Raw genomic sequence first — 14,398 nt, 5'->3', positions numbered from 1 at the left:
TCGAACACAGGCAAATCCACCTTCATATAACCACTAGATATTGGGTGGACGGATGCTGCCAAAATTTAAAAAAGGAAAGTTTGGTTTCATAACGAGTTTAAAGGAGATATGGAAGGGAATAAGCTCAAGGCCACCATCCGAGTCGTTTGAAGCTTTCGACAACAGGCTGGATCCAATCTTCGCCAAGCGTCGGTCTTTCATACGTGAAGCCGGTCGTCTGCTCGAACAATGATCCGTCAATCAAGAGGTCGCCATCCTTAATAGAATCACGTTCTAGGAATGGACTTATCGGCCCTGGCCTTTCGATTTGTTTCTCATTCAGGAGCTCCGCCCACACCTGCAGTCCCTCCTCGTTCATATCGTCGATAATCTCGTCCAGATTCATGTTTACGACTTGCGTCATCATCGTGCCGACGAAGTTGTACTCGATGCCAAAGGCCTTTTTCAGGCCCTGGGCCAGGTCATTTTTTGTAGTTTTGTTATGGTCTACAATGTTGAAAACTATGGGGTCACCGCTTGCAATGGAGCCCTTGCTCGCACGCCATTCCGCGGCTCTCCACATTGCGCGAGCTGCATCTTTGACATATACGGTGTTCATGGGCTGGCTTCCGGTTTTCAGGAAGGGGATGGGTTTACCCAGTTCCATATAGGCTCTCCCCATGCAGATGACAGTGCTCAATAGACCAGTGTCATACTCCCCATAGACATGAGGGAATCTAAGAATGCAAAGATTCAAACCGGGGATCTTTCGCAGATCTTCCTCCGCTTGGTACTTCCATTTCGAGAAGGCGAACCAGGGTTTAATCTTAGCATCCTCCTTGGCGGGTTCGCGATCACTCTTGTACACCGTGGCTGTGGAGCATTCGATAAAAGCACCAATTCCTCGACGGGCGGCCTCCTTTCCCAGTGCAACGGAGAGGGCATGACTCCGGAGACGGTAGACATCGTCTGGTTGGGACAACCGGGACTCCCCGCCACAGTTGATAACATAGTCAAACTGCGCACCGTTGGCACGGTCGAAAATCCGAGAAAAAGATTCTATTTTGTCCAAAAAAGGAATGGCGTTAGTGAGCTGGATTCCACTCAAAAATATTACAATTAAAAGAAAGAACCGCAAGTCTATTATAAAAATATTATAATATATATGGGTAACAACGACTTACGCTCACGACTTGCGTCGGCCTGGACAAACTTGTCCTGAGAGCAGGCAGCGCTGAACTCAGGTGTCAACCATGCCAACTGAGGTAGCAGCTTATCAACGATGCGCACCTCTGAAGCAAGGTTGTTTTCGTGGATGTGAAGGGCAAGGAAGCGGCCAAGGAAGCCTATCGAATTCGTTTGTATTGAGTCAGTCAGTATTCCCCAGTTAATCCCGCCGCATTTCGACGCAAGGTCTGGGGGAATTGGAGGGTAGTTCGTACCAAGGCCTCCCACGATCAAGATGGCAGGCTTATTAGCCTCACCAGACATGGTGATTCAACAGGGGTGTCGTCGTTAAGAGGGGGAATTATAATAATCGGAATAGAAAACAGATCACCGTGCGATATCCGTTGAGTATTGAAAATAACACAGATGTAACCTTGGAACAATTTGAAAAGTGTATGCTTTGCACCGTCAAAATACTGAGTTTCCAGGAAGGTCTTTGGCTGTGGTCTGAGAGGGGTAAGGGTATTTAGTTAAATGCGTGGGCTAACGAGCTGGCTGTGTTTCTAGCCTGGACGGCTCAGGAGTGTTGGCGGTGTGGTAGTGAGAAGCCAGAACGCAGGGAGCGAGGAAAGGATATTCTTGGCCAGTTCAGGTCGCGGATTTAACGAGGATAAAGAGATAGATAGATAAAGATATAGAAGCAGAGACGGACCAGCCTTCTCAAGGCGACAGTGCCGCGGTGGCAGGGTTCTGGAAATTTAATTAAGGAACGTCGGTCGAAGGTAGAAAGTGGAGAGGGGGTCAGTTACCGTGAGGGAGCGGAGCAGGCTGTGGGAGATGTGAAGACAGAGGAGAGGAGGGAGAGGGAGGAGAGGAGAGAGGGAGAGAGAAGAGAGAAGATGGAGAGTGAGATGTGAGTGAGATGTGAGTGAGATGGACAGGGAAGAGAGAGTGACAAGAGGGCCACAAGCATGAGGCTCACCCTCGAGCGGCGGGCTAATTTAGGGACAGTAGTAGCAACGCTGAGTCCCCAACACGCCGTAAGCATTGGAATCAATTGGAATCGAAGTTATTCTTACAATATTATGGACGAGGTCTCTGTCGGACAGACGGCTGTCAGACGCTGCAGAGACCCTTCCCAGGCATTTGCAAAGGTGTTGGTATTTTATTATATTTATTTACTCCGGCTGAAACTGTGAAACAAGACACAGTTAGACAATAATAACAGCACACAAAGGAGCTGCAAGGAGAGACTATGAACAGAATATATGGCAACAGTGTTTCCTCACTTTTCTCTCATTATCTCTTTATCTTCCCTCAAACCACGCCGAGCTGCACTGTCGCGTAATTTTCACTCGATGGTTTCAATGGAGCCACAGCAATGAAATGGAGAAAAAAGCAGCACCTTGAAAAGGGCAAACAAAAGAGCCATGTCATGTACCCGGTACTCTGCTGCACTGTCGTATTTATTCCATGCAGGCCCCAATTTTGCGGAGATCGCCCTATTGCTGTTTCTCAAACCTTCCATGGCGGCAAGGTACCAGTGACTTCTGAAACACTCCACATGACACACACCTCACCCCTTCAATTGACTTTTCTGTCTCCGTAAGATTCAGCTGGGTTTCCCACGACCATTGAGTCTAGTTAACTAGCTTAATTACTCTTCTCATTAGCCAGTTAGTTAACTATTGATCGATTGATCGGTCACGTCATCAATAACACAGCAAACTAACTATCAATTTCTTGCCTCAACTCCGATGACTGCCCCTGGCATGTATGTATCCCAGTACAACAACAACACATCCTGCCGGAGTCACCGACTCGAGCTGGTTGGACAAAACCCCCCACTGCACACGCCCGCTAGCACGATGCTCGAACGGCAGTCTAATTCCATTTCCCAATTTCCTTGCAGCGCTGCAGCGCGAAGAAGTTTCCTTGAGCCTTCTTCCCGGAAAAAGAAAAAAAAGGAAGGAAAACTTTAAAAGAAATCACCCATGAATCAAGATCCTAGAAATGCATACAACAATATAATAATAATGGTCCTCTTCTTGAGTGCCATTTGACTTCTTCTTCTTCTTCTACCTTCAGTTCATACAGTACATGTCTTGTGGGCTTTGCTTCCCTCCATCCAGCAGCTATACGCAAACACATGGAGCTGTTGAAGTGACTGTGTGGAATGCCCTTGCGGTCTGAGACATATCTACAGCCCCCTGAATATTTGAAGAATGCAATGCACGTACCTACCTGGCTCCTCATCTTATGTATTTCTTTTTAAAAAATTTCTGATAGCCATGTGGCAATATCATAGCATTCTACTTCGATTGATTTGTTTACTATTTCATTTCCGTATCCAACGGTGAGAGACGGCCGGGCTTGGAAAGATGCATACTTTTCCAAGTTACAGTTGCAGCTTGTTCCCGTAGTTGATATGCATGTCAGCACAAATTCTAACAAATTCTACCTCAATCCTTCTTAACCTGCATCTCAACCCGAGTTACGAAGTATCCACTCGTTCGCATTGCTTGCGCAGTTCCCTTGGCAATGTTGACATGGCCCTCCTCAAATTTCAAGTGGGCCGTTAATTGTCGATCATGATGTCGTCCCCTAACCACGCCCTGTGAAGGAAACCCTCGCTTGGTCTTCGGTCAATGTTAGCTGCAGCAGGTTAGAGCGGAGGAATGTTGCCCAGCAGCAGGATGGGTAATTCGGGGATGTCGGGCTTAACTCGGCTCATGTTTGCCTCGAACTTGTTGCAACTTGACTTAACCTGTGAGCCAAGGACTTCCATTTAATTGATTCTTTTTTTTTTTTTTTCTTGGTCTTGATGAGAGAGGGTGGTCAAATTAATTTTCATTTTTCCATAGCTTACAACTCTCCGCGACCTGCAATTTAGCTGGGAACTTCCCCAGAGAAGTGTAAATACTTCCATGGTTTGGGCGGAGCTGATGAGGATTACTTGCAGGAATACGGAGAAGCGTGTCCAGGGTGATCCTAGGTACCATTCTTGTAATCCCGTATGCTCAACGTCAGATTGGCCGATGACCTAACCAAGACAGATGGTAAGTATACCTTCATCGCACATAATTTCATACACGCGAGGCATAGAAATGAAACTGCAAGAACGTTTGCGAATGGAGAATTGACAATCAACAAAAGGGAACATTAAAACTAAACCCATAGATGCGCAGAGAAAAGAAAAATGTGGTGAAGGTTTGAGAGGAAATGATGCTGCAAGCCTTTCTTCACCCGTCAAGCCACCACCACCACCACCTCCTCCACCGTCACAGCATTCTCCCCTGTGCTCTTTTGAAATATGCATGAAACCTTTCTGACAATAATTTAATGAGAATGTGAGTTAAGACACTAGAAACCCTCCTAACCTCCAGTGTGTCCAACCCCTTGCTTTCTTGATACTGCGTATATCCCGGCGAAAAAGCCTAATGGAGCACCATCCTCAAATCGATGCCAGCCATCAGGAGCGATCCTCTTCAACCAGCAGTAGCCGCCGACGCCACAAAAATATCACACCATGAGTCTAGAACCTTTATCTCTCGCCTCCTCCTTGGGCCTTGCAAGGAATCGGTTAGGGACACGTTATTTTGCTTTTCCCCCCTCGTCTTTCTTCTTTTGGCAAGGGTCTCCCTGATGTCTACTTGTCGTTCCCGATACTGATTTGGCTATTCTCTTTTGTACACACTGACGCAGAGCCGATGGTGGGGAGCCAAGTCCAGAATATGAGGACTAGTATCCATCTATACCTCCATTTCTCATTCAATTTACTTCTTATGGTATCCACTAGGTACATACATTTACAAACTATATCTAGTAGCTACGAATGACCGTATCTGCTCTTATATGTTGTTTGGCATTGAAGAACTTATTTTTAAAAGGGCCTTGCTGTTGGGATTGTTGGTGTGGGGGGCAATATCCATGGATGTTGCAGGACATAAAGTTACCCCTGGAAAACCTATTACACCCTGAATTTATTTGTCCCTTGGAGGTTTCAGAAGAAGTAGAAGTATCAAATTATCGGTACATTGTATAACACTCTTGAAGGCGAGACGGTCTTTTTTTATTTTTTAATTTGTTTATACTGTGTATCTTGATAACAAAACTCTCCAGCCCTTGTCTCCGTTGTTTTTGCTTTTCTAAAGAAAGTTTCCAATTTCCCATAGTAAATTTTTTTTCCTTCCTCCGCAAGTTCAATAATAAATAATAACGGAATCAACTACCGCGAATGCAAAAGTGAGCGAAGCATCTTCTCAGAAACCCCTTTAGGAATGTATCTGATATTGGACATAGAAGCCCGTAGATGGTAAACCAACAAAGCATATATCCATTCAAACAGAAGGAATAAGCAAAAGGGTCCCAACAAGAAAATGATTTGTGCTATATAGAAGCTGCGGAATGTTTAGCTTTCCCCCTCTTCCCCCCTCCTTTTTTTTATCTCCAATCTGACAAAATTTCCGAAGATGCCGACGATAAAAATAACATCGACACCAAAATAAACAGAAAAAAGGAAAAGGACAGAAAAAGGAGAGGATTGATTGGCATCATACTTTTCCTCATCGCAAAATAAAACTAAAAGGCAAAAATTCCCAGCCGTAAAATTTCATCATTCCTCGTGCAAACCTCTGCTACAAAAATAATAAATGAAAAAAAAAAAAAAAAAACAGTACAATGCTGGAACGAAAGGGTAGTGAAAAGACGTCACGTAATGCAAACAAAAACATCAAAGCAATGGTAGTTAAAATGTAACAAGAAAACAAAAAATTCATTGAGCCCCTAGCTTACTCAGGGCATTTTTCAACTCTTTAATAGCAGTCGGGACATCATCAAAATTCAATGCTGACACGGCCCACCGCGCGTGTTTTTGGGCGGTCGCGATCGAATCCTCATCAACAACCCCCTGGCTTGGTAGCGGGTTGGGATACGAGCTTATACTGTGAACGGGCTTGGTAGGCTGGATGCTGGTTGGTGGTGTGGCGGTGGGCGGGGAAGGTCGAGTCCATCCTTCAAGTGCTGGAGGAGGAGGCGTGCGACTTCCTGCAGACCCCTGGAGGTCGGCCGTTGCGGGTTCTCCCGGCTGTATGGTTGGCACCGGGAAGGATTGGAAGGTGCTAAGGGATGTCCTGCGCTCTGAAGGCTGACCTGGCCCTGGGGAAGATAGATCTTGAGCGCTCGAGGCAGGGGAGGGGAAATCGGAGGGGGCTGCTGGGAGGTCAGGAACCAATGCTTGAGAGAGATTTGAAGGGAACTGGCGCGGATCAGAGCTTAGGTCTACCATACCAGCTGAGTACGTGGGTGGGCTTGGAAGGCCCGTACTAGATGCAGCTGTGATATTGCCTAATTCAGCTCGTCGTGTGGGGGGAACAGATGAGACTCTGGAGGGGTGGAGGGATTCGTTTAGGAGCGACTGTTGTGCTAATCTTCGCTCCTCGCTGTCAAACTCATCCGGGACATCTTCTACGGACGGTTGTCGTAGTTTGACTTCTGGCACCGATTGTGATGGGCTCCCATTTAGCGCTTGAACTTCAGGATCATTGGGGTCCAAGGTGGGCCCGTCTCGTAAGTTTTCCTCCTCCTCCTCCATCGACGGATTCGATAAATTCGGATCCTCCCCTGCCTTAAGCGCTTTGGCAATGCGCAAAGCGTGATATTTTGCAAATTTAATCTTGGTAGCTGTTTCTGGATCTATCGGACCCCATATCTGGCATAGCTCTAGGAATGTGGCCGCAGCTTGGAACGTATCCGCAGTTTGTCTAATCAAAACAATCAGCCAAAAATCGCACGTACAGAAGCTAGGGCTCTAGGTCCGCTGGCGAACAATGAAGCTTTATTGGCCCGGACAGCGTTGTCAGCCCGCTGGAAAGTTTCCAACCCAAATTGCTCCACATAAGCCTGTCCAGCAGCGTCATCGATGACGGTATCATCATCAGCGTGTTCGGATTTGAACTATAGTGGATATCACAAGATAAGTTAACCCAGATAATCACTATCTACGTGGAGAGCACGGAGAACCAGGCCAACCAACCTTCTCTAACTTATCCATAAGATCTGTCGTGTATTTTAGGCATTCGCCATCTGTATTGTGGAGTCCCTTTGATAGTATTTGGTTCACAGTCCAATAATTGCCTGTAGTTGAGTCTCTAAGTATCAGTCCCGTTCTGTTTGATAGCTAAGGGTCAGCCTTGAATTAACCTACACCAATATGCAATCACCGGCTTCAATTTCTCGAGCTGCGACGCTCGAGTGACAAAGCGGGTGATATCCGCGGCTTTCAGTTTCGTCGGAATACCAGTTGCCATGGTGTGAGAATTTGAATAAAGCTGCTGAGTAGCAAGCGCCAAAGTACGGATTGCTGGGTTGCTGAAGATGGGAGCTGCAGATATAGATGACGTTGGTGGGTGAGGATATTAGTCATCAGACTGTTAGTGCCAACCTTAACAGCGCCATATAGACAAGCAGCTAAGGCTAGCAACCGCATCTACATTCTTGATTTCGACGTGCCCAATGAAAATGGTACCTTAGAAATATGAATGGTTCATGGTTGCTATGCTATCCCTCCCACTACTCTCTATTTAGTAGGATATGGCTAGAACATGCACATACAGCATGCCTGTATGAAAATGGAAGATTCAACAGCCAGATTACGGGAGTCATGTATTCAGCCGTTACCGACTCCCCATGGACCGATCGTCACCCTCTCCTCAGACAAGATCTCCAGCTCAATCGTATCATGCACCTGACCACCAGGACCCCCAACCCGTTCCACGACAAGCCACAGCCCCCCCTGACGTTCGAAACCAGGCTGCAAATCGAATTCCTCTATGCGTATTCCACTGACGGAATTGCTGAAACTCCCATCGCCGGATGATGCTAGTATATCCTTATACGGACCCTGTCCTAGCTCAAGAGTCATTAAAATCGGCGACGGGGCGACACTCCGGGCTCCCGCCCACGAGCCCTTATGCCTCACAATGGCCGTGATTCTGGCCAGTCGAGATGTAGTGATGGGGGCAAGAATTCTATCCGTACCTGGCGGAAATCTGCCAATGTCGGACAACGTGCTCAATTGCCCAGCCCCCTCAGCCGGCAGAGGCTTTAGATTGCATGACTTGGTCGTTTTGATCCAGAGACTAAACTTGCCCAGCTGGTCGGGTGCAAACGTGGAGCAGACGGCTGTATATGAGCCCCTGGCTAGGTCGGAATGTTCAGCAAAAGAGCAGCCACGGCGGTAGTCTCCGCTGTCAAAAGCAACGTCCCGAGAACGGACGCTGGAAACACGCTTGCCGTCTGAACACACTATCTTGACGTGCGTGGCTAGCTCAGGATTCGCAGTCTCAAGGATAATAGCAATATCACATGCCTCTAAGATATCGATCCTGAATTGTGGATTTGCAGGGTACTTTGGTGAATCTGCATTGCCTCCAGCGGTTGTTGTCGTCCATGCAGCAGGGAGCTTCTTAACATACCCATATCGCTCAGTGGCGTGTGAAATAGATAGGGGCGCTGTAGAGAATCCGGATAAAGAAAAATTCTGGCTCGACCTCCGTAGGGACTGCTCTGCAGCCACAACCGTATAAACAGTATTTGGAGGCATCTCAAATCTCATTAGTGTGTTAGGCGAATCCACATAAGCACCCCGACCTAAGGCCCCATCACTCACGCAGACTCTTTGGCCTCCCTTTTTGAAAACGTAAATGCTAATAAATCCGGGTTCATCACTTTCAGACGACACGTCTATAAGCTGCTTTCCAGGTCTGATGTAATCTCCAGAATTGAAATGTCGACTAAGAAGGAGCCAGACGGAGCCTCCTGCTTTGGAACCAACCGCAAACTGTGGATTTTCAGCGAAGCAGCCGGGAACGGAACTGGCAGAAGAAAGATCCCAAGTAAAATGGATATCCTGCCGATAAGGAAAGAGCGTCGGGTTCCAATTTAAATATAAATTTTCGAAATTTTGAAGCAGTTTATCACAATCAGTCCAGAATGTTCCTGGGGATAGAGGGCGATGGATCTGGTGCTGGTCGTGTTTGTATTCACTGGCACCTTCAGTATCAGGAAGGTGGGATTGTCCAATCCCTTCCCAAACGGAGCCAGCTGCCCAAGGATTCTTGACAAGGAATTGGCGACGGCTGTTGTCTTCCTTCATATCAAGAATTGCATAGTCATGCAAGCTCACAAGGCCAAGTTCCTCTTCTTCCTGTTCAGCCAATGATCCTGTGCCAACAGTGATTAATACGTCGCCGTAATTAAATGCATTGAACAGTCGTTTCCACAGCTGATCCGAGATGACGTCCTCGTCGTGCAGAAATATTTGTTCCGGAATCCAGCCGGTGAGGATCCAAAGGTCTGTCCCAGAATTGCTTCCGGGGAAATCGTAGCCTCCTCTAACCTTTAAATATGCCTTTTCGGCCAGTGCTGGCCATAGCAATGCAGGGTTTTGCCTGTCAATGACATGAAGGAACCTCGAAGTTTTAGAAGAGGGGAGATGATCGTCAATTACAACTTTCCGGTAACATCCGTTAAAATGCATTTGAAATATGTATTTCCCTGACTGTGATATCTTTGGGCTGAATGTCTGCTCCTCTGACGGGTAAGACTTGATTGCGAAGACCTAAAAGTATACATCCAATTTTTAGCTGCGTTCTCATTGTTGGTTACCAGAATTGATTGGTGGGTAAGCACACGCATTCATGCCTTTGAATATCCTCTTTGCACTTGAGATATAATGGCACAAAGGCTTGCTACAACGGAGCAATCCGTCGTAACATCCTGTACTAGATCTATAGGTTGTTCATTTTTCATAACTAGGGAATGACTCTTCCCATAATCATTAGCCACTCCGGCTCCTAAGATGTCTGCAGGGCGTTTCCAGCCATTGAAAATCTCGCACTGTAGCTCTGAGAGCGGAAGATCGCACGAGTCCCTATTGCGTAACGGATCAGACCTTCATCCTTCACCATGGAAAAGGGACATGTTACGACGTCAGCTTTTACATACGTAAACTGGTCGCCATCTTCTTCGAGCTCAAACTCCCCCGCATCCGGCACCGCTGACCAAGGAGGAAATACATATCCATTGAGCTTCGAATCTTCCAGGAGAATGATCTGCTCCCTATTGGAAAGATTCCGTGTGGAAACTGGCTCTCGAAGCCTGGGCCTCACCCTGCTGCTGCTATTGCTGGTGTTGGTACGTGTCTGTAGATGTTGGTTCCAGAATTCTGATTTTTTAATATCCTCTGCCTTTCTGAGAAGTTCTTTACATTTTGCATCTAGCCGCTGTTTTTCGCTAGGAGAGCTAGCCAGCGTAAGCGCTTTCAGGTAATTTTCAACCGCGCTGATTGCTGCATCCAAAGCAGCTCTCTGAGTTGCAGCCTTAGACACATCCTTCTCTGCTTTCTAATTAGACGTGGTTAGTCTAGTTTGCTGTTATAATTACTTTGGAAATAATAAAACGAATCACCAATTGAATGGGCATGTTTTGTAGATGGAAGTGTTTACCCGTGCCTGAATCTCAAGCTCTCCCAGTTTTGAGGGCAATGGCGGCATCCCGATGTGATATGCTCTACCACACCCCGGAAAGCAAATTCAGCCCAACAGTAGGCCAATGTTCAATTGGCGTACATGGGCTCTGGCGGCTGCAAGAGTCAAACAAGCCGATGGCGCTTAAACGGAGCTGGACAGAGCTGGACAGGGAATTTGGCAAAGATGACGATGATGCAATAAGAAAAGCGTAGTTGGAGCTTGTTTGGATTTGGTGGTGGGGCAGGCGGTGAGGTTGAGTTAGGTCTGATTTAGTTAGCTAGTTACCAGCAACTATGTGGGTGACTAAGTTGAAGCTTGAAGCCCGGAGAAATACCGAACACCGATATCCGCAGTCGTTGTGATTCCATTTCCGAGTACAGTGACTGCTCTCTTGAAGCACCTGTTACCTCAGACCGGGATAAATTATTCACTCCTCAAAATCCGGCAAGATGTCGGTGAAGATCCCAGTGACCAGACACTGAGTAGCAAACCGGTCTTGAAGCCAGCGAGTCTGCTGGTTCCAAGATGATTGACATTGAACTGCTTCTGCTATGTAGGACACCAAACTAACTGGTGTCCAGGCTTCCTTAGCTTGGTGGTTAGCCCCGTAGAATACACACAGATAGATCTGCTGAACTAGCGATAACCCCCATGAGATTTGTGGCTGACATGTTTCGCCCTGATTTGGATGTTAGTTCATGTGAAAGGATTCTTCTGAGAATCACTTGAAGATCAAAAACTCTACGTGGAACTACATTGCTGTAAATAGAATCCTAACCTGAAACGAAAATAAGAATTGTGTCGTTATGATCCTCTTTTGAATTCTCATATATAGATATAAAAGTCGTTGAGACTAGGTTCTGATTTCCCTGAAGTTGGTCCATCCACGAGGTCTGTGTCGTTGGCCGTTGCAATGCCTCGGCTCCATCTCTTGCGGGCCAGCTGGAGTGGTTTTCGTTCCTGGCGGGAGCGTCACCCACCAGCCGGGAATTCTTTGACGAACAAATTATTTAACCACTACCTCCTCTCTCGCACGCGCTCTTGCTCTCTATGTGTTGGGGTGTTTATACAAATCTCGTCCTATCCTGTGGTGGCATTCTATGATACTCACACTCTTCTCTTCTTTGCATTACCGTGTTTAGCGGATTGCCTTCTGCTTTTGCTATTCCCCGCCATCTGCCTTGCCTTCGCTTATGCTGAAGATAATCCGCTAGCAAAGTAACCTCCTAACAGGCTCATTGACAAGGCAACTTCAACTTTCTAATTAGGGCCCATGGCCGGTCAGTCAAAGCCGGTGCGTCTTTCGCCCTTGCAAAGCGCTATCGCAGGAGCCACAGGAGCTGTACTGGCAAATGCATTAGTATATCCATTGGACATGTGAGCGAGCCTTTGATAAATTTTTTTTGACTCCGCTGTCCCTAAAGAATCAATAAATTAGAAGCTGATATTGACATTATTTGCCAACCAGTGTAAAAACCCGGCTCCAGGTCCAAATTAAGCCTTCAAAAGTCGAAAACGGTCACGTACCCGGCGGCGACACAGTCCACTACGATTCGACGATAGACGCGCTCAACAAAATCGTAGCTGATGAGGGTATCAGCGGTCTCTATGCGGGCATCCATGGCTCCCTTCTTGGCGTAGCGTCGACCAACTTTGCATATTTCTACTGGTATACGATCGTACGAACGGTCTACATGTCGTCGGACCGCTTTCAGAAACCTCCGGGTACCGCCATTGAACTCACCCTTGGAGCCGTTGCCGGTGCGATCGCACAGGTTTTCACAATCCCCGTCTCCGTCATTACAACCAGACAGCAAACACAGCCCAAAGGGGAGAAAAAGGGGTTATTTGATACGGGGAGGGAAGTCATTGACAGTGAGGACGGATGGAGTGGACTGTGGAGAGGCCTCAAAGCCAGCCTTGTCCTTGTGGTCAATCCCGCCATTACATACGGAACTTATCAGAGACTAAAGGACATCTTATTCTCTGGCAAGGCCAGTCTGAAACCGTGGGAAGCTTTCCGTAAGTGAAATCCTCTCCTAATATATATAGATAGATAGATATATTCCGCCCATCTTGAACATATTTACTGATGACAATGGACGGATAGTTTTGGGCGCCATGTCTAAGTCTCTCGCGACAATCGCAACCCAGCCATTGATCGTGGCCAAAGTCGGGTTACAGTCCCGACCACCAGCCATCAGACAAGGCAAACCATTCAAGACTTTTGGCGAGGTGATGAAATATATCATCGAACATGAGGGGCCACTCGCGTTGTTTAAAGGAATTGGTCCTCAAATATTGAAGGGTCTGCTGGTTCAAGGATTTTTGATGATGACAAAAGAGCGGTAAGGAAAAAGCCCTGTCCCTACTTTTTTTGACACCTTCAAATTGGAGGAAGTAGAGAAAGGCCGCGGATCTGCTAACCTTTCATATTATGTAGGGTTGAACTGCTCTTCATTCTCCTCTTCACATACCTTCAGAAGCTCAAACAGTCCAGACTAAAGAAGGCTATTGAGCAATCAGCGGAGAAGGCAGCCCAGAAGGCGAAGGCCTCTCTCCCCGTAACACTGAAATAGGCGTGTTCATTTTATCCGTGGCGTTCATACATCTATACCTAAATTAAATGTACAAAAATTCCCATCTTGTCCTTTTTCTGTGTGATACGTACACGTTTATTGATTTTTCCTCTTTCTTTTCGTTTTCATTTCATAGATGGTGGGCTTTTTGTGATATACAATGAAATGTAGCACATAGTGGGAAGCTTGTGTTGGGACGATTTCTTGCATATACATGTGATATTCTTTCAACTATGGATCTCATTTTGAAATTTTTTATTAATGGCCAGCTCAAGTCGATTGATGTATTCGTTGACATCACAAAATCCTGTGTTTTTAAGAAGACTATCCGTACTAGAAAATTGTAGAGCTGTTTCTTGGTTTCCCGTGTGACATGTCTCGGAGCCGAGCTTCAAACGAACCCCAGGTCTTTTAGCCAACGCTAGTGACATCAACTCCAAACAAAACACGACAGTTTTGCACACTTAGCTCACTTCCCTGCCACTTTGCTGTCCTCTCCCCACTTCCAAATAATCAGAGGAAAGAAAAGGGCGTATAAATCGCCATGCGATGGCTGTTCTGGTCATCCAGCCCGCAGCAGCAGATGCCCAATAACGAGAACAACAATACGAAACACACCCCGGCACAAGCAGAAACATCCTCCTCCTCCTCGCCTTTTCATGCCCAGTGCGCCAACTGCTCTTCCCTCACCGCGAACCCCCATACAAATACCTCCAACCCACTAACACCCTCGCGCCAAACTCCCCACCCGCCAACACGAGACTGGAACGCTTCCCTCAGCGCCCGCGACTGGGCCGGCGAGTTCAAAGATCCACGAAACCTAGTCCCCACCCTCCTGCTCTCCGGCGGCATCTTACTCTGTCTGCGGATCCACCGCAAGTACCTGCGCCGTATCCCCCTCGCAACCAGTATCTCCCCGACCTATTTTCCATAAACGAAGCATATTCGGACAAGTGACGAGTGTAGGCGATGGGGATAACTTCCGCATGTTCCATACCCCTGGCGGCCGACTAGCCGGCTGGGGGTGGTTGCCTTTTTCGCAAAGTGCCGACGTCGAAGAAGGAGTTGAAAGATCGGACTGTATGTCATATCATTTGTTTACCAATTGCTTTTAATAACGATCTTATCACCCCCCCCCCCCCC

General features: G+C 47.1%; 6 protein-coding genes across 6 annotated transcripts in view; 2 read left to right on the top strand and 4 right to left on the bottom strand.

Annotated features, from left to right (window-relative positions):
- Window positions 1-57: 57 nt before the first annotated feature.
- On the bottom strand, window positions 58-1,470 carry HCBG_00698 (NAD dependent epimerase/dehydratase; the record flags this gene model as incomplete). Its single annotated transcript, XM_045427748.1, has 3 exons — window positions 58-1,038; window positions 1,164-1,325; window positions 1,422-1,470. The coding sequence occupies 3 exons, from the start codon at window positions 1,468-1,470 to the stop codon at window positions 125-127; spliced, it is 1,125 nt and encodes a 374-aa protein (XP_045291723.1).
- Window positions 1,471-3,608: 2,138 nt separating this feature from the next.
- Window positions 3,609-4,619, bottom strand: HCBG_00697 (uncharacterized protein; the record flags this gene model as incomplete). Its single annotated transcript, XM_045427747.1, has 3 exons — window positions 3,609-3,785; window positions 4,070-4,189; window positions 4,596-4,619. 3 exons carry the CDS (start codon window positions 4,617-4,619, stop codon window positions 3,609-3,611), a joined length of 321 nt encoding a protein of 106 aa, XP_045291722.1.
- Window positions 4,620-5,325: 706 nt separating this feature from the next.
- HCBG_00696 (uncharacterized protein) lies at window positions 5,326-7,454 on the bottom strand (the record flags this gene model as incomplete). The annotated part of the gene is made up of 4 exons (XM_045427746.1): window positions 5,326-6,908; window positions 6,974-7,101; window positions 7,181-7,281; window positions 7,352-7,454. The coding sequence occupies 4 exons, from the start codon at window positions 7,452-7,454 to the stop codon at window positions 5,921-5,923; spliced, it is 1,320 nt and encodes a 439-aa protein (XP_045291721.1).
- Window positions 7,455-7,813: 359 nt separating this feature from the next.
- On the bottom strand, window positions 7,814-10,700 carry HCBG_00695 (cysteine protease PalB; the record flags this gene model as incomplete). Its single annotated transcript, XM_045427745.1, has 4 exons — window positions 7,814-9,766; window positions 9,901-10,078; window positions 10,153-10,550; window positions 10,653-10,700. The coding sequence occupies 4 exons, from the start codon at window positions 10,698-10,700 to the stop codon at window positions 7,814-7,816; spliced, it is 2,577 nt and encodes an 858-aa protein (XP_045291720.1).
- Window positions 10,701-11,949: 1,249 nt separating this feature from the next.
- On the top strand, window positions 11,950-13,512 carry HCBG_00694 (peroxisomal adenine nucleotide transporter 1; the record flags this gene model as incomplete). Its single annotated transcript, XM_045427744.1, has 4 exons — window positions 11,950-12,053; window positions 12,145-12,698; window positions 12,787-13,024; window positions 13,120-13,512. The coding sequence occupies 4 exons, from the start codon at window positions 11,950-11,952 to the stop codon at window positions 13,253-13,255; spliced, it is 1,032 nt and encodes a 343-aa protein (XP_045291719.1).
- A 287-nt stretch (window positions 13,513-13,799) lies between these two features.
- HCBG_00693 (uncharacterized protein) overlaps window positions 13,800-14,398 on the top strand; it is a gene marked incomplete at both ends in the record, with an annotated part of 1,569 nt that continues 970 nt past the window's right edge. Inside the window, 2 exons of the mRNA XM_045427743.1 lie at window positions 13,800-14,134; window positions 14,196-14,335. Of these exons, the coding sequence (XP_045291718.1) occupies window positions 13,800-14,134; window positions 14,196-14,335 (475 nt within the window). The remainder of the gene's footprint in view (window positions 14,135-14,195; window positions 14,336-14,398) is intronic.

Source organism: Histoplasma capsulatum (genome assembly GCF_000150115.1).
Source record: "Histoplasma capsulatum G186AR genomic scaffold supercont2.1, whole genome shotgun sequence".
In the NCBI taxonomy this organism is placed as follows: Eukaryota; Fungi; Ascomycota; class Eurotiomycetes; order Onygenales; family Ajellomycetaceae; genus Histoplasma; species Histoplasma capsulatum.
This window is presented reverse-complemented; position numbering and strand designations above follow the sequence as displayed.